The sequence below is a fragment of the Podarcis erhardii genome (genome assembly GCF_964252035.2).
Source record: "Podarcis erhardii genome assembly, chromosome: 13".
Taxonomy (NCBI): Eukaryota; Metazoa; Chordata; class Lepidosauria; order Squamata; family Lacertidae; genus Podarcis; species Podarcis erhardii.
The window spans coordinates 37,928,288-37,944,671 of record NC_138502.1 but is presented as its reverse complement, the minus strand read 5'-3'; the positions used below and the strand labels follow the sequence as shown (position 1 = coordinate 37,944,671).

General features: G+C 45.9%; 1 protein-coding gene across 10 annotated transcripts in view; it reads left to right on the top strand.

Annotated features, from left to right (window-relative positions):
• ZNF385C (zinc finger protein 385C) overlaps positions 1-16,135 on the top strand; it is a 160,172-nt gene extending 144,037 nt beyond the window's left edge. For 9 of the 10 annotated variants that reach the window (XM_081837916.1, XM_081837915.1, XM_081837917.1 and 6 more), the window contains 4 exons: positions 1,088-1,429; positions 4,910-5,097; positions 7,559-7,672; positions 8,501-16,135. In XM_081837916.1, the coding sequence (XP_081694042.1) occupies positions 1,088-1,429; positions 4,910-5,097; positions 7,559-7,672; positions 8,501-8,722 (866 nt within the window). In that variant the 3' untranslated portion in view covers positions 8,723-16,135. The remainder of the gene's footprint in view (positions 1-1,087; positions 1,430-4,909; positions 5,098-7,558; positions 7,673-8,500) is intronic. The other variant, XM_081837912.1, reaches the window with a different exon arrangement.
• Positions 16,136-16,384: the final 249 nt, after the last annotated feature.

Below are 16,384 nucleotides of genomic sequence, written 5' to 3'. Positions count from 1 at the left end.
AATGGTCAAAGGCCTGGAAACGATGCCTTATGAAGAATGGCTAAGGGAGCTGGGCATGTTTAGCCTGGAAAAGAGGAGGTTAAGGGGTGATATGGTAGCCATGTTCAAATATATAAAAGGATGTCACATAGAGGAGGGAGAAAGGTTGTTTTCTGCTGCTCCAGAGAAGCGGACACGGAGCAATGGTTCCAAACTACAAGAAAGAAGATTCCACCTAAACATTAGGAAGAACTTCCTGACAGGAAGAGCTGTTCGACAGTGGAATTTGCTGCCAAGGAGTGTGGTGGAGTCTCCTTCTTTGGAGGTCTTTAAGCAGAGGCTTGACAACCATATGTCAGGAGTGCTCTGATGGTGTTTCCTGCTTGGCAGGGGGTTGGACTCGATGACCCTTGTGGTCTCTTCCAACTCTATGATTCTGTGATTCTATGATTCTATGATTCTTCCCGTGACACCTGGAGTGCCCTCCTCCCTCTGACTTAGCACTCCAGCACTTGCTTTGTCTGAAGAAGGAATCTGCCAGCATCTCCAGCAGGAAAAGCTACTGCTGCCGCCTCTGCCTCCGGAGGGAATGGAAAGGGGTCCTTGGAGTGCATGGCTTTCAGGCAGAGAGCAGTGCTGGTACCCCATCCTGCCCCAAGGAAGTGTGTTTCTCCTGTCCAGGCAGCCTCACCTGCTTCTCAGATTTTTGGGGGCAGCAAAGCTCAAGGAAGCTCAGGGAGGGCCACCAAGAGCCCAAGGAATCCTAGGGCTACCTCTGCACACCACTGATCAGCTTTAGAGGGCAGCTTCAATTAAAAAGAGGTTACTCTGAAGAAGGATTGTAGCTCAGCAGTAGAGTACAGTATCTGCTTTCCCAGGTGTAATCCCCAGCATCTCCAGGTAGGACTGGGAATGTTTGGTCTGAAACCCCTGGAGACAGTGCCTGCCAGTCCTTGTAGAAAGTATTTTTCAATATAGGCCAATGTTCTGAGTTCCTATGTTCCTGTCTCTGCGGTGGCCAAGATCCAGTCTAGAGAAAAAAGCAGGAAGGGAGGAAGCCGCGACATCCTCCGAGGGAAAATAAAAACATTTCCTTCTCTTTTGTTAGCACAATCCAATGGCCTGCTGGGATTGAATCAGCCGGCAGCAGAGCCCTGCAGCCTCATCCTGATGTCCCCTGTTGAGGAGTCACCTGCCGAGCTGGCTGGCGGAATCCTGTCCCTCGTCTCCCCACCTGTTTCGGAGCCGTCGGAAGGAGCTCCAGACACTGCAAGTGTGTCGTCGTCGTCTGCGGCACCTGGAGCGGAGACTCCAGCCACTGAACTGGGCAGAAGCACCAGCTCAGCGCCAGACGCGGAGAAAGAGGGGAAGAAGAACAAGCAGCACCTATACTGTCCCACTTGCAAGGTGACAGTTAACTCTGCCTCTCAGCTCGAGGCTCACAATTCTGGTAAGAAGGAGCCTTTTGTTGGCTAAATCCCAGAAAAGCTGGGGCCAGCCTCCACATACAAGTACATGTGTTCAGAGCCGATTGCATGCAGCCCATGGAGACTCACTTCCCCCTCTGAAATGTGTTTGTCCAGTTATCTAGCTACTGATGATGGGTGAGAGCTCATCCCATAGCAGCAGTAGGAGGGAAGATATTTTTCTCATTGCACAGAAATAATTATCTGTACACAGCCTCAGGGTCCTGCCTCATTGCCCCGGTATACATGATATCTGAGGATGGTAAAATTGCAGACCTATCTTTTAAGGCCACGCTTTCCCAGATTCCCCCCCCCCCCAAAAAAAAAACAGAAACTAAATTTTGCCCCAAGGAAACCCAGATGTTGTGCTAAAATGAAAGGTTTCTGATTTGCATAACTTTAGGCCGATCCGCTGATAATAAACCTGTGTTCAGAACCTGAATGTTAGCTTGGCACCGTTTAGTATTTTGTGGCATGGAGCAGTGAAGGAGACGAAACGAAGATGTTAGCAGATAGTTGCCCAGTTTGTACACAACGTTCTTACAAGCGTTAAGAACAAACCTTGGCTTCTGCTCGCGGTTTGTTTGGAGAGAAACACAACATGGGTGTGAGTTCCTACGTAACAAACCAGGCTCTTGTCTTGTTCCTACCTTATTTCCTCCCGTGTGTGGCATTGGTCAGTAATGGAAGTGTTTGTGCTCATTAAACCATAGTTTAATGATCTATGGTCTAACGTTACGTGTGAACAAGCTCAGTGGATATGGAGTGGAAAATGTGACATTAAGGCCGTGAGGGTGAGATAGGGTAAAGAAACCTCCTGCCTTCAACACAGGAATTTTTTGCTGACTTTGAAATAGCCACTCACCTGGTCTCCTCTGGTGAAAGTTTCCTCCAAGTGGCTAGGTAGAAAACTTGATAACAACTGCCTCTTTTTTTATTTTTATGTCACCACTTACTGCATGGTTTGGTGAGGCTGGGCTAGTAAGTTTCTTTTGGAGGGGGGCGTTATTTGCAAGGGCACTGACTGCAATACTTTCAAATACCATTATAAACCCACAGCATGTCTAGAGGGGAAAGCTGAGGTCCCAGATTCTATTCAGACAAAAAACCTCTGGCTTTTATGGCTGTATACACATTACTCGTTACTCTGGCTCCAGTGCACTCCCACTGCTGGTATTTGAAGCCAAGTACTCATGACGTTAGCCACAATTCCTAGGTATCCTGTAGTTTCTTGAGAAACACCCCTGTTTGATGTGCTTTCCCTCAAACCAGCTTCCATCTGATTGGAAAAAGCAAGCTTTCAGTTAAGCTGAATGAAGTGTGTACATTTTGGGCTTCTGTTGTGCATGTACAAATGACAGCTCCTCTGATGTGTACAGCCGCATAAAAATGCAACTTGAAACACAGTAGGGGGGAAAAGCAACTTTACTGCCTTTTAAGCCGCTGGTGTGTACATAACCTATATTTCAAATCAGAGAGAGAGCAGCTTTGTGTCTCTCTTCCTGTACCCTACCGTGCCACCTGAGATCTTGCTGCAAGCCTTACATAATGTAGGTTTCTTTTAGCATCTCCTCCATTCCATCTAAAACTGTTCCACGTTGCAGGCTTGGGCTTTTTGTCATGTTTAGTAACATCTATTTCTCCCTCCTCTCCCCCGCCCCCCGCCCCCGTCTCTCCTGATGAAGGATTTTTATGAACTCGGGAAGCTTGCTTGCTTCTTTGTGACTCCTTAGTTGATCCAAAGAAAAGTTGCTTTTAAATTCTATGCAGAACTTTCTCTTGGTGAGATAACAAAGGGCATCCAGCATTGCTCTCACCCTTAATTTTTCAGGCTGTCATTTTTGATGCCTTACACTTTCAAACAGGACAAGGAATTGAAATAATCAGAGTAGCTAGAAATAAACAAAACAAAAAAATATGAATTCATTTGGGATTTGTCTTTGCTTTCCTGTTCAACTTCAGCACAAGGGAAGATAATGCAGTTTGTGATCCCTGGAGCGTATTTGAAATATCAGTGTGATTCAGGCTTAATAAGATTAACATATATAATATACAGCACAAAAAGAACATCTAAACATACACCATAGTGTTTGTTTTAAAGAAATAATGGGTAGGGGACACTTCAGTTTTGAATTTAACAGAAAGCAATGCATAGAACTATTCCTATGTTCATAAAAGCTGGCACTAAACCATATACCCTTGACTCATGGCAGATAAGGACAGCTGTCCTTGGAATATATGGCACAGCCTACTGCTTTTTTTGAAAAAAGAAAAAAGCCAGGGCTACAAATTTAGAAATAGGCTTGGAGCAAGGGAAGGAGCTCAAAAATCCTTTGTAGTTTTCACTAACACACACACATGCTGAGAAAACTACAATAATGCCCTACATCAGGGGTGAGGGGTAGAATCCCACTGACAGGCCAGATCCTGGGCTCCCCCACCCTCAGGTGGCTACATTGACAGGTAGGTGGGGCTGCCCACTTGACAGTCACCTGAGGTCAACTGGCTCCCTTTTTCCTTTGCAGCACAGCTTGAGTTAAAGCCAGGATGAAAAGGAAGAACATTCCTCTGCAGATGTGGTTTGGAGTTAAACCACACCTGCAAAAGAACTCAGGGAGGCTGACCAGCTGTGACTTCAGCCCTCACTTTTGCAAGAATCAGCTATACAGTGGTACCTCGGGTTACATACGCTTCAGATTACAGACGCTTCAGGTTACAGACTCTGCTAACCCAGAAATAGTACCTCGGGTTAAGAACTTTGCTTCAAGATGAGAACAGAAATCGTGTGGCGGTGGCAGCAGTGGGAGACCCCATTAGCTAAAGTGGTGCTTCAGGTTAAGAACAGTTTCTGATTAAGAACGGACCTCTGGAACGAATTAAGTACGTAGCCAGAGGTACCACTGTATTCCAAAGTTCCAGATTGGGCCTTGCACTTGGTAGCAAGTTTAAAAGTCATTGAGTACAAGCCTCACCAGCCAAGGAACAATGGGAGAGTTCTTGTTAGGGTTCCTGATTGTTCTTGGTCTTTACCTCCCGCGATACTTGACATCATGTTTGACATCCGATGTGGGTCAGGTGGGCATGGCTTGGGGGGGGGGGAATGGCCTTTGGGGCCAAATGAGGACCCCTGCCAGGTCTTATTTGGCCTGCAGGCTGGATGTTCTCCTTTTCTGTCCAACACTCTCCTTTGCGAAGACTCTCGACAAGGCTAAATCCCAGAGTCTTTGTTTTGTTCAGCTTGTAGCCGCTGCTAGATGAGAATTACGACGTCACTCGGGGAGACTGCCTAAGGTAGCACTTCTTAAGGGCTAGTATTTCCAGTGTGGCAGCAGCTGCCTTCATTTTGGTATCCTTTGACCCCATACATGCCTCTTATCCTGAAACTCCTCACATTTCCAAGACCCAAGGAGTGGTCGCTGCTTCTCCTTGAACTCATGCGCTCTCTCTTTTTCCCCCTCCCCCAGGAGCAAAGCACAAGTCAATGCTGGAAGGCCAAGCCGTTCTGCCAAGGCGAGGCAGGGGCAAGATCCACTCTCGAGTAGGGCACAAGCCCAAGCGGATTGGCAGCAAAGGCAGCCTCAGCATCCAAAACAAAGCCTTCCAATGCCAGGTGTGCGAGATCTTTGTCAACTCAGAAACGCAGCTCAGTCAGGTAAGCAGAATGGTCCGGGCAGAAAGAGAGTTTCTCCTTCAGCTGCTCTGATTGGCTGTACTGTTATGACGTGGGTCGTGAGACCGATATTCCTGAGGCCAAAATATTTCCGGAAAAAAATCCACAGTTGAAACTTGCTGATTCAGAGCTGTGCACGGCTATTGCTATTTCCCCTCTGTGGCTGCTTTGCTGGCCTTATTTTAGGGTTTCTTCTCCTTCCTAAAGTGATCCCAGCCAGGCGGGGATCATGTAAACATTAACTCAGCCATTCACATTTCATGACTTCACTGAAAGAAAACAAATGTACTTCAGAGTTAGGGCAATAATGCTGCATTTTGTGATCTGAAATGGGAAAGAAGCGCTTTGAACCTCCTTGGATGTTATGTTGCTCCTGAAAACCCACAGTGGAAGTAAACACGTTAGTTTTCCATTTGCCACATAACTCTTGGTTTTAGCTACAATAGACAAACATTTCTACAAACCTTCTGAGATTTTTCAGTGAAGTTTCCAGGCTGGGTTTCCCCCTAAAATTCTAGAGTTGGAGCTGTTGGAAGCAGAATCTTTAACCTGGACATATTTAGCTACTGTAATTCTGAAATTTAAAAGGATTTCCACCATATTTGAGAGCTTTTTTCAACTTCAGTTGAATAAAAAGTGAATAAGAAATACTCTAGGTGAATATTTTTTTGGGGGGAGATGGGTGTTCCTCAAAATTTTTGAGAGAGGTGATCCCCCTGCACTCTCTTTCTTATTTACAGATTTCCCCCAAAATTTGTATTGTGGAGTTTCCACTGAAAAACAAATTGAATGAGGAAATTGGTCCCCTCACCAAGTGATAGCATCAGGTTCAAGTAAAGGACAGAGAGTAGCAATCATTTTTGACAAAGGAATAAACTTTAAAACCCAGTTGATACTGAAAGACAAGAATAGTGGATGCATATTTATTAAAGGGACAATGAATGGTAATAATAATATTTTTTTGTAAAAAAAAAACCCTGTTCTATATTTGCATCAAACTAGAAACAACTTGACTTTTGTTCAGAATGTATGGTTGTAAATTCAATAAATTTGCTGAAGGAGAAGCCATACTAGGGGGTGACTTCAACCTTAATGTACAAGGAGTTGAGCAAGGGTGCCACCTGGAGGAGCTTTTTAAAAGATAGGCAAAAATACCCTCAAACTACTACAACTCTTCCAAAAATGGGGCTTATATGATTAAATGGAATGAAGAAAATATATTTTAAAAATCAGTTTTTGTGGGGATGATTAAGGAGGCAGGAGAGGATATATTATTTAATCATATCCTTCCTAAATTGTGCTAGCAAGTTCTATATTCTAGCCGAGTTCCAAACATCCCCCTTTTCAAATTACGCAGCGATCAGCTTGTTGCTGACTCATCTGAGTCTTACTGTTAAAGATTCCTTCCTGGTAAAATCCCTTCTAATCCCTCTTTAAAAGAATAAACACAAGAATCTGTTTAATGTTAATATAAAAGTAGCTTACTCACAGATTCATTCAGGTTCACAGACATATCCCTGAAGGCAAGCTTAGGTTACATAACAACTAGAACTATTCCATAAAGAAGTTAGTAAAAAGAAGAAAAAATCTAAGTCAAGGGTACACAGTACGGTCGTACCTTGGTTTTTGAACAGCTTAGTTCTCGAACATTTTGACTCCCGAACACCGCAAACCCGGAAGTGACTGTTCTGGTTTGCGAACTATTTTTGGAACCCGAATGTCTGATGGGGCTTTGGTTTCTGAACATTTTGGAAGTTGAACGGACTTCTGGAACGGATTCCGTTCGACTTCCAAGGTACGACTGTATTAAAAAAAGTGATGGCACTAAAACATTCTCTCATAAAACATCTGCACAGAATTTGCCTCCTTTTATTCTAAATTATGTACATTGCAATCACCTAATTAAAAAAGGTCTCCACAATTTATTAGAAAACTTAACCTGTACCCGTCCTGTGGAATGCCCTCCCATCAGATGTCAAGGAAATAAAAAAACGATCTGACTTTTAGGTAAAGGTAAAGGGACTCCTGACCATTAGGTCCAGTTGTGGCCGACTCTGGGGTTGTGGCACTCATCTCGCTTTATTAGCCGAGGGAGCCGGCGTACAACTTCTGGGTCATGTGGCCAGCATGACTAAGCCGCTTCTGGCAAACCAGAGCAGCGCACAGAAATGCCGTTTACCTTTCCGCCGGAGCGGTACCTATTTATCTACTTGCACTTTTGTGCTTTTGAATTGCTAGGTTGGCAGGAGCAGGGACCAAGCAACGGGAGCTCACCCCGTCACAGGGATTCGAACCGCCTATCTTCTGATCGGCAAGTCCTAGGCTCAGTGGTTTAATCCACAGCGCCACCCGCGTCCCTTTGATCTGACTTTTAGAAGACACCTGAAGGCAGCCCTGTTTCGGGAAGTTTTTAATGTTTAACGTCTGATGTCTCCACCCACAGCACATGAACAGCAGGCGGCATAAGGACAGACTGGCAGGGAAGCCAGCAAAGCCCAAATACAGCCCATACAGCAAGCTGCAGAAGAATACGGCCCTGGCAGTGAGTATTCTGAAGGTACTTGTCACTCGAGGTGCTGACCAACTGCGCGGCTTATTGGAAAATACCTTTAAAGAGCAGCTGGAGCTATGGGTTTTCTCTGGGGATCCTGGTCCCCCTTCTTGGTCTAGGTGCTGAACAGTCTGCAGCACAACTTCAGGCATTGTTGTCGCTGGGAAGTTAGAGAAAAGTAATGGCATAACATGGGAGGAAGGCACTATTTCAGCCGTAGAGCACCAGCTTTTTAAAAAAGCTGAGCAGTCAGCTTTTGAAATCACAAATGAAACCGTAGGAAGGCCGATTTTATCCACATCTTTTTGAATACATTCTTTTTGGGAGGGGATCAAGTGTTATTAGGTGTGGTGGGTGGGCTGCTAACTGTAAACTGTAAGCTGAATCCATGGTCCAAGGCAACAACAGGATTTTGGGGACATTCTCAGTGTTTTACTAAGGTTTTTAAATACTTAACATCTATAAAGAACGGTGCCGGGGCTTGAGTTTGCTTCGGAAGGTACAGCATGACCCTGGAAGCCAAGTCCACAATCTCGGATGTGGTTCGGGTTGGCCTTACTGCTCAGTATGGCAGAAGTGCCCTCTGTGCATGCTCAGGAGCATTGTTTGCCTTTACTGCTATTTCACACCTTCCAGAGCTGAGCCAAGGCTTTCAAAATAGATTCTGGGCTTGGGGCCTAGTAGGGCCCGACTTAAGTTAACTGCTAGAGATTTAAAGTCGTGGTCCACTGTGTCCCTCTCTCCTTTTGCAGCTTGTAGATTCACGTGGTGTGTGTCTCTCTCTTTCTCTTTCTGTGTGTCTCTGCCCCCGCCCTCCTTCTCTCCCTCCCACAGTCCAAACTGGCTTTGCAGAAGCACCTTACGAAGACCTTGGCTGCACGGTTCCTGCCGGGCCCCCTCACCCCAGCCACCATGTGTGCTCTCCCCAGCCCGCTAACGCTCCGACCAGCTGCCGCTACCCTCTTCCAAGCTCCCATCTTTGGACCAGCGCTTTTCCGAACCCCCCCAGGCCCTGTGCGAGCGGCTACAGGCCCTATCGTCTTTGCCCCCTACTAGAGAACTTTGGCACGGTTTTTTGGGTTCATTTAGTTAACCAATGTGGGGAAGATCAGGGGAGAAGCAGTACAGGGAAGGAGGGCATCTTAATCAGGCTGTACTCTGAGCAGAGGCAAATCAGAAACCTTCCACTGCTCTAAGCGCCAATCTTTTCATCTCCATTTCCGCCTATGTCATTGTTTCGATTACACATTGGGGGAAAGGAGTATTCCCCTCTATCTGCCTGTGTTGTCCTCCCTCTTAGTTTCAGGCAGGCCTGCCATGCGCCAGGTTTTCAGGCATTGGATGATCTACCTAGGAGCACAACCCACCTTATCCAGGTGAGCAGGTGAAGCTTGTCAAGAACATTTGGTTCATTAGAAATCTGGACATCTGGAGGTTCCATTTTACACAGGGTTACTGCCATCCAGGAGCCATGTGAGATTCAGTGTCAGGGGTTTGCTGGGTGGTGAATAACTGAGGTCCAAAGAAGATGTGATGTGGGATTGGAACTACTCACATTTTCAACAAGCAAATGTGGGGGGAGGCCAGGTTTAGATGGGGGGGGGGCTTTCCCTGCATGCCGTAGCCCTGATCGAGATCACTTCCTCCTCCCCCCCCCCCCCCCGGCTGCTTTTTCAAAATAAAGAAGACATAAGGAGTTCCTGTCGCAGAACCTTAACGCCATGTCTGCTTGGTCCTAAGACTCTGGCATGTAGGTGAATGTTAGTATGTCTCCCTTTAATGAGAGGTGCTAGAATACCCCTGTACTACTGAAGGGACTGAGCTAGTTTGTTGAGTAGAGACATTAGAGGGAGAAGAAGGGTATGCACAAAAGGAGTATTTCTCATACGAACAAAATTAGTCACACACACACACGCACACTACAGATTAAACCCTCCCCACCATCTCAAGCCTTAATGTTTAAAGTCAGGTGGCAAAAATATTTTTTTTTAAAGTTTTCAAAATGACCAAATGGTTTTCAGATTAGGAACTGAAAAAAAAAGCCCAGATTTTGGTTCCTGCTTGGGTTCATGTGTGTGTTTAAAAGAGAGACAGAGAGAATGTGAAGGAGTATTGCATAGGTTGTAGGTGCAAAATGAGCCAGAACTTTGGTGTTTTTCGTTTTTTGAAACAGTATTTTTATCCACAGCTTTGGAAAGTGAATAGGATTTAGATGTGTTTTGGAAAAGGAGTATCCAAGAGCCAGGAGTTCTCAGCTATTAGGACCACTCATACTTTACATGGCACTTGTGTTTTTTCACACATGCAACAGTGTCTGGTGTCATGAGAGTTGCAGCATGTGAAGGGAAGGTTATGTTCTTTAAACACATAGTGAACGTACACCAGGAAGTCATGAATGTCCCATCACATGTCCATGAGTGTTTAGAGATGTTAGACTCCTCTTTAATGTTTTACATATTCATGTCTGTGCAGTATGGATCATCCCCCAAAGTAGGGTTCAGTTGGACACTACTGGTTGGGGAAGGAGGTTTGTGTGAAATAGGAACGTCAGGGAGCATTTTCAATAGATCTTGCTGGTGGTGTCTGTGTGGTGGTGGATACCCAGATTTCGGCTTTTGGTTGAAGAGTTCAGAAGGTAAAAGGCTGCTCTTGGGAACAGCTTACCAAGAACCAGTTCCGATGTAACGTTTTTGCATCTATCACAGATCTTGCAGCTTTTTCCTAGAAAACACTGTGAGCTGAAGTCAGATCCCTGGATACTTCAGGTTCACTCTAAACATCAACTGCTGAGTTCCTAGAATCAAAAGACTAGAAATAATTGTAAACTACTGTCCTTTCTCCTATGCTGCAAGATAGGATGGGATCATCCTTCTGCTTTCCCCTGCTCTTTACTGCTGAATCGGAGCAAACATCAGTTGGGTTTTTCCGCAGATTGCAAATTTGCAATTCAGTGTTAGAGCGGGTTTTCCTGGGGAAAGCAGCGGGGCAAATGGGAAAAAAAGTTTTCAAGGACAAGTGAAATGTGGATGAGTCTGCTGTCAGCCTGCACAATCCATGCCACAGGCTGGAAGCAAGTACCTTCAATGCACAAAGCTCTCTGTTCCTTTAGTAAGGGAAGCAGACTGCATGCTGGAAGGAAAATAACAGGAGATCCCTCCAGCATCAATGGCTGCTTGCACACATTACACTGAAATCACATGGCTGGGGAATGATTCCCTTTTGGTTGCTTACCAGCTACCACACTTCTGCGCCCAACAACGGAAGCAGGAGGTGAATTGGTAAAATGCCCCGCCACCGGGCAGGAAAATACAAACGACCAGTTTACCAAGTTGACATTACCCCTGGGTGAACTGAAATGCAAGGACATTCACACTATCAGAAGTTATTATTAAATTTGCCAGACAATAGTGTATTGAAAGAGTGCCCTAAAACCTAATAGCCACTTCCTCCCCTTTGGTTGTCTTAGGGCTTGGAGCATCAGCAGACCAAAGTGGTACTTCTGCCACAAACTGACAGGTGCATCAAGAGAGGGTTCCAGGAGTCCTACCCACCTGGTCCCTTCTTCCGTGTCCAAGTCTAAGCCTACCTTGCCACTCCATCCTGTGCCCTTCTCAGCCAAGTGGTAGAGCCCCACAGCTGCTTCCCTCTCTGAATGCCACCTCCTTGTGTAGCCCATTCCTGTCTCAGTTCTTCAAGCTGTCACGCAGTGGTCTTTTCCAGCCCTGCCGCTTGAGCTCCTCCAATTGGAGGTGGCAGAAACTCAACTTGGGACGTTGTACTCACCAGGCATGTTCTCTGCCACCACTTAAGCAGTGGCCCCGCTCCATCATGTGTTGGGTGGTTCTCCTGGCTACACTTTTGAGAAGTCTCTTTTTTGCTTGGGGCACCACAGATTCTAAAGGCTGGGGGGTGCCAAACAATGAGGGCAAACAGCAAGTGCAGATGACCCTGGGCTTCGTGTCCAGGTTACGAACTTCCCAAAGGAATCTGGCCTGGCTTCTGCTGGGATTCCGAAGAGTTGTCTGTACAAGGTTCTGCAAAGCAGTGGCATTTCTTTGCCGCCTCGGGTGGTGATATTCTGCTGCAGAGGTTTTCAACCTTTTTGGGTCCACAGCTCCCTTGAACAACTAAATTCTTTCTGCAGCACCCCTGTGGGGGCTCAGGAGCCTAGTTATGCCACCCCTTGCCTGCAGAGCCGGCAGCCCTTTGCCCCTTTTCAAATACCATTGAATGTTCCCTCAGCCTCTTCTCTGCTCCCCTCTCCTTGAGAGTCCTCTGGGCAGCCACAGCTGTCGCCCCTGGTCTCTGAACTGCCCCCCCACCTCAAAGAGAAGTGCTGCCCCACAGGGGCCCAAGGAGCACCCCCTGGCCAGCCCCAGAGGCACCATTCACCTGGGGAGCTTATAGCCAGGGCTGCTGCAGTAAATAGATGTGCAAGCCTTTGGGAGGCAGAGATGTGAGAAGGCATCAGAGGAGGGAGGGAAGGACAGAGGCTAGTGTAGCCCGCGGCACCCCTGACCATCATTCAAGGCACCCCAGGGTGCCACAGCACACTGGTTGAAAAGCACTGTATCTACTGTGTTTAAGAGAGCTGTCAACAGACTTTAGTCTTCTAAACCCAATAACTTGAGGGCACTCCTGAATGCAAACATATACCCAGCAGCTGTCCTGCAAGGATAATTATGGACCCTACTGGAATAAAAACAGCAAGGTTGCTGGCCATAATGAAGCAACGAGCCATTCTAATCTATGCAAAAATACTAATGGAGTGGCTCAGTTCTTCTTGGGTTTCTTTGCCTGTTCCTGGTTCCTGTGCTGTTCTTGTTTCTACTGTATGACAAGAAGGGAGCCCATAGCACACATGCACACACACACACACACACACACACACACACACACACACACACAACACCATAGTTTCCTTGCTGCAGTGGTCTCCTTGTTGCAGCTTTGAAATGTAGCTTCCTGTCCCAGGGGGCACTAAAACCCATTTCCATTTATGGCAGATAACATCAAAAGTGTAAAATAGGTTCGTTCAAGGAATCAGGACAGGTTCGCCGTACTCCAAAAGGAGTTACGGTTGCTATAACAAGCATATTTAAAGTCTCAGGGTGTAGGTCTCACGGGTTCCTTTATGCTTCAGAGAATGCACACAAAATGACATTTCTCTCCATTTGTGTGGCTTTTGCCATTTCCCAAGCCAGTAGATGAAGCTCAGCCGGCAGCCTGCCATCTGGCAAGAAGTAGCAAGTAACTCTGATTTGCTCCCCACTTCGGTGGCATTTTGAGAGAGGACTCTCCAGTTTCAAGAGAGACTTAGGCTGGATCTAGATGCATCAAATAAATGTTTCAGTTAAGCGCATTACAAACTTTGTATGAGAAATCATGTTGGCCAAAACGGTCATCTGGTGTCACAGTGTTAGAATGCATAAACAACATATATAAAACATTTTTTTCTTTGCCAGTGTAGCTGAGTCCTGGGGATGAGGACAGATATAATTTTGGTAGAGGGCAGGGGCCAATCTGTAAGCATCTTCACTGTGTTCAAGACAAGTGCAAGTCTTTCTCTCCAGTGCCAAGTTGTGTGTGTGTGAGGGGGGGATAGTTCTGCAAGCACACTTTGAATTATGCCAATTGGCTAGTGCCCGTGACTTCACCAAGGCACACACTCCAACCTCCAGATCAGGCCTTGTCCACACTTCCACTTGTCCACTGCCTAGAAAACAAGGATCTGAGCAGTTTCCCACTTGACCTCTGCTTTCCCCTTTGCTTCATTCATTTCCCAGGGAAATCTCACTCATTAGGAGTGCCGACATCTCTAATGAAGTCAGGTGTGAGGCGGGAGGGCACAGTTTGGGGAAAACGGACTCACAAACCAAATTGGAACCTGTGCTATACCTAGTTAGGCCTGTAGAGATTCCACCACACCTCCGTTAGAAGGCAGAGAAAGGACAGGTTTGGTGATAAGAGGGCTAGCAGATTCTGCGAGAAAGCAGGGAGAACTACTACATTCAGGACTGGGAGGGCTTGTTGCAAGCCCTAGAAAGTTTGAAGAGCCATGACAGGTATACACTTTAACCTCATTTGGGGATTGAGTCTGTTTTGGTGCTAAACTGGACAGGGCACTTCTAGTTTGCAAACGTTTAGAGAGGAGCTGATATGCTGGGAGCTGGAGCTGGTGATGAAAATATCACCCCTGAGAACAGGTACCCTTGGCCTCCAACCCTCTAGCAATTCAGCAGACTCTGTAAACAGACTTATGGGTGTGGGTACTATTTTTATAGTACCCACCTACCCCTTAACTGCAGTCACAGCGAGTTTGCCATAAGAAATGTGTTTTTATTTCGTCCATTTGCCGTTATTTTTGGTTCATGCGGCAGACCTGTACTCTTGCTTTGTTTAGGCAATGTTAAAACCACAGCAAAGTCATGAGATTCCAGCCCTCTGCTCCCAAAGTTTGGCACCAAGGAAGAACGCCACCTTCACCCCATGGCACTTACAAAGAGAATGGGCCTGATTTGATTAAGGAGAAGGAAACTCATGTGTAGAATGAGAGGTTCTCCTACCTAAACTTGGATGGTGTTAACAAACTATGTTTCTGTAGCATGATACTCTCAAAATGGATTGAAAACACAACCCCCAGCTACTGCCCAGCATTCTTTATTTCCTGTTGCATCTTCTTCCATTTCTGTTGGATGTTACCAATGCCCTTCTGTTGTAGAGTCCCCTGAATGTTTACTTTTTTGTAAGGTTCTCAGTTTTAGCTGATGCCACCCTTCCTAATTTCAACAACCCACTAGCTTGTCCACTGGGCTCCCCTCTGCTTTTCTTTCTAAGTCGAGGCACTCCAAAGATAACGCCCATCGCTCATGTCTCTTTCCCTGTATTATTCTCAGTCCTCCTGATATCTGGCCTATCACTGTGCTTTCCGTTCCAGGTTTTACAATGGTGTATCACTGTGCTTCCCTTTCTGGAGATACAAAGTAGGTTAAAATACTTTACTGGGCCAACCTAGGGCTGCTTCACTCTTTGCGTCTGTAATGTGCACAACAGAAAATACATTGCAGGTACCTATATTTTTGAAAAACAATGTGGACATGTGACACACATATTTTAAACAGTGTGTATACACACTAGGGAGCCACAGTTGGCGTTAGCTTCCCACTGTCTCTCTCTCCACACACTGACTCACAAGGTGTGAAGACATCCCTAGGTTGGCAAAGGAGTATGAAAACTTTTTGAGTTTCAAGCAATTCCTTATCGGGCAGATAGAGAGCATGCAAATTACCAATAGGTGAAATGTTTGCATTCCTGATAATGGGCTGTTTATTTACAAGCTAGAAAAATCTGCATTGCCCATACTGGGCTGTTTGTAAAGCTACATTCCAAAAATGGCTGGAGAAACGTACACCTAGCAACACACATCTCACCAAGCGGTCAGCATTTGCAAAATAGGGCATTGGAGCTGTAATAGTAGCGAGCAAGAGATCTCTGCTCATTAAACCACTTCCTTCCCTTTCTCTCCCTGAAAAAGTGTTCTAGGTTCATCTTCAGTCTATGTGGTTCCAGGTTCATCTCCATTCTGTGTGGTTCTAGGTTCATCTTCATTATGTGTGGTTCTAGGTTCATCAACATGCTTCCCATCCTCATGGTTCAGAATTGTCCTATAACAACTCAATTGCTGTGCCTCTCTTTCTGAGTAGCCATACCTAGGCTTGCCAACTGGTTATCCCTATGGCTGTGCTTCCTTTCCTCCCTTTTGGAAATCTTCCTGCCCATGCCCCGTGGTTTGTTTCTCACGCCTTCTCTCTTCGCTGCCCTGCTCACAATGGTAGGTCTGGGGAAATGTAGGGAGTTACATGCCAAGCGCTGGGCGCACTTCGAATCCCAGCTGTGCTGCCTGCAGCTTCTTTCGCTACCTTAATATTTCGCGTAAAGCCATAAGACCTTCTGACTAGACTCTCAGCCTAAAGGCAGCTGCCCTCCGCTGCCCACTCCGGCGCTGGTGTTTCGAAACACTCGGCACTTTAACCCCGTTGAAGCCATTCCTTCTGCTAATAATAATATAGCAAGAGGCTGCTTTAGGAAAACAATGTGGACGCTTTCTTCTGTCGCCCCTTTTTTCCTTTGTATCCAAAGCATTAATGCCTTTGAACATAGCATATAATGTACTCCAGGTAGTAGGTAGGGCTCCTAGGCCATAGCTCTCAGTAGTGTGTGTGCCCCCACCCTACCCCAAAATGTAAATTTTTCTTCTTTAAAAAAAAAGGAGTGATGCGTAACCATGTTTGATCCTTAAAAAAACAAAAAAAGTGAAAGGAAAACCCAACACAAATGTAGGGACTTGGGCCAGTACGTTGTTCCCCCACTCCACCCTCTGATGGTTCAATGTATATTTTTGATGTACTATATATAAATATAAATATATAAAAATGTTGAGATTTAAGTAAAAAAAAAATATTTTGATAACCATTGCTCTACTGTGTTACTTGGTCAATAAATGGAACACAGGTGAATGAAGAACAACTCTCGGCTCATTGGTTTGTTGTTAGATGATGGGACAGAAAGAGCTGCTCAGGCAAGACCTTAACCAACAAGCTGGACTGTCATAGCGTGATCTGCAGCCGCCTCAAAAAAGTGTCCTGAGCCTTTTGAATCCCTTCAGCTCATTTCCATGTATTTGTTGCGACTTTGCATTGCGTTGAGATTTGCCCCCGT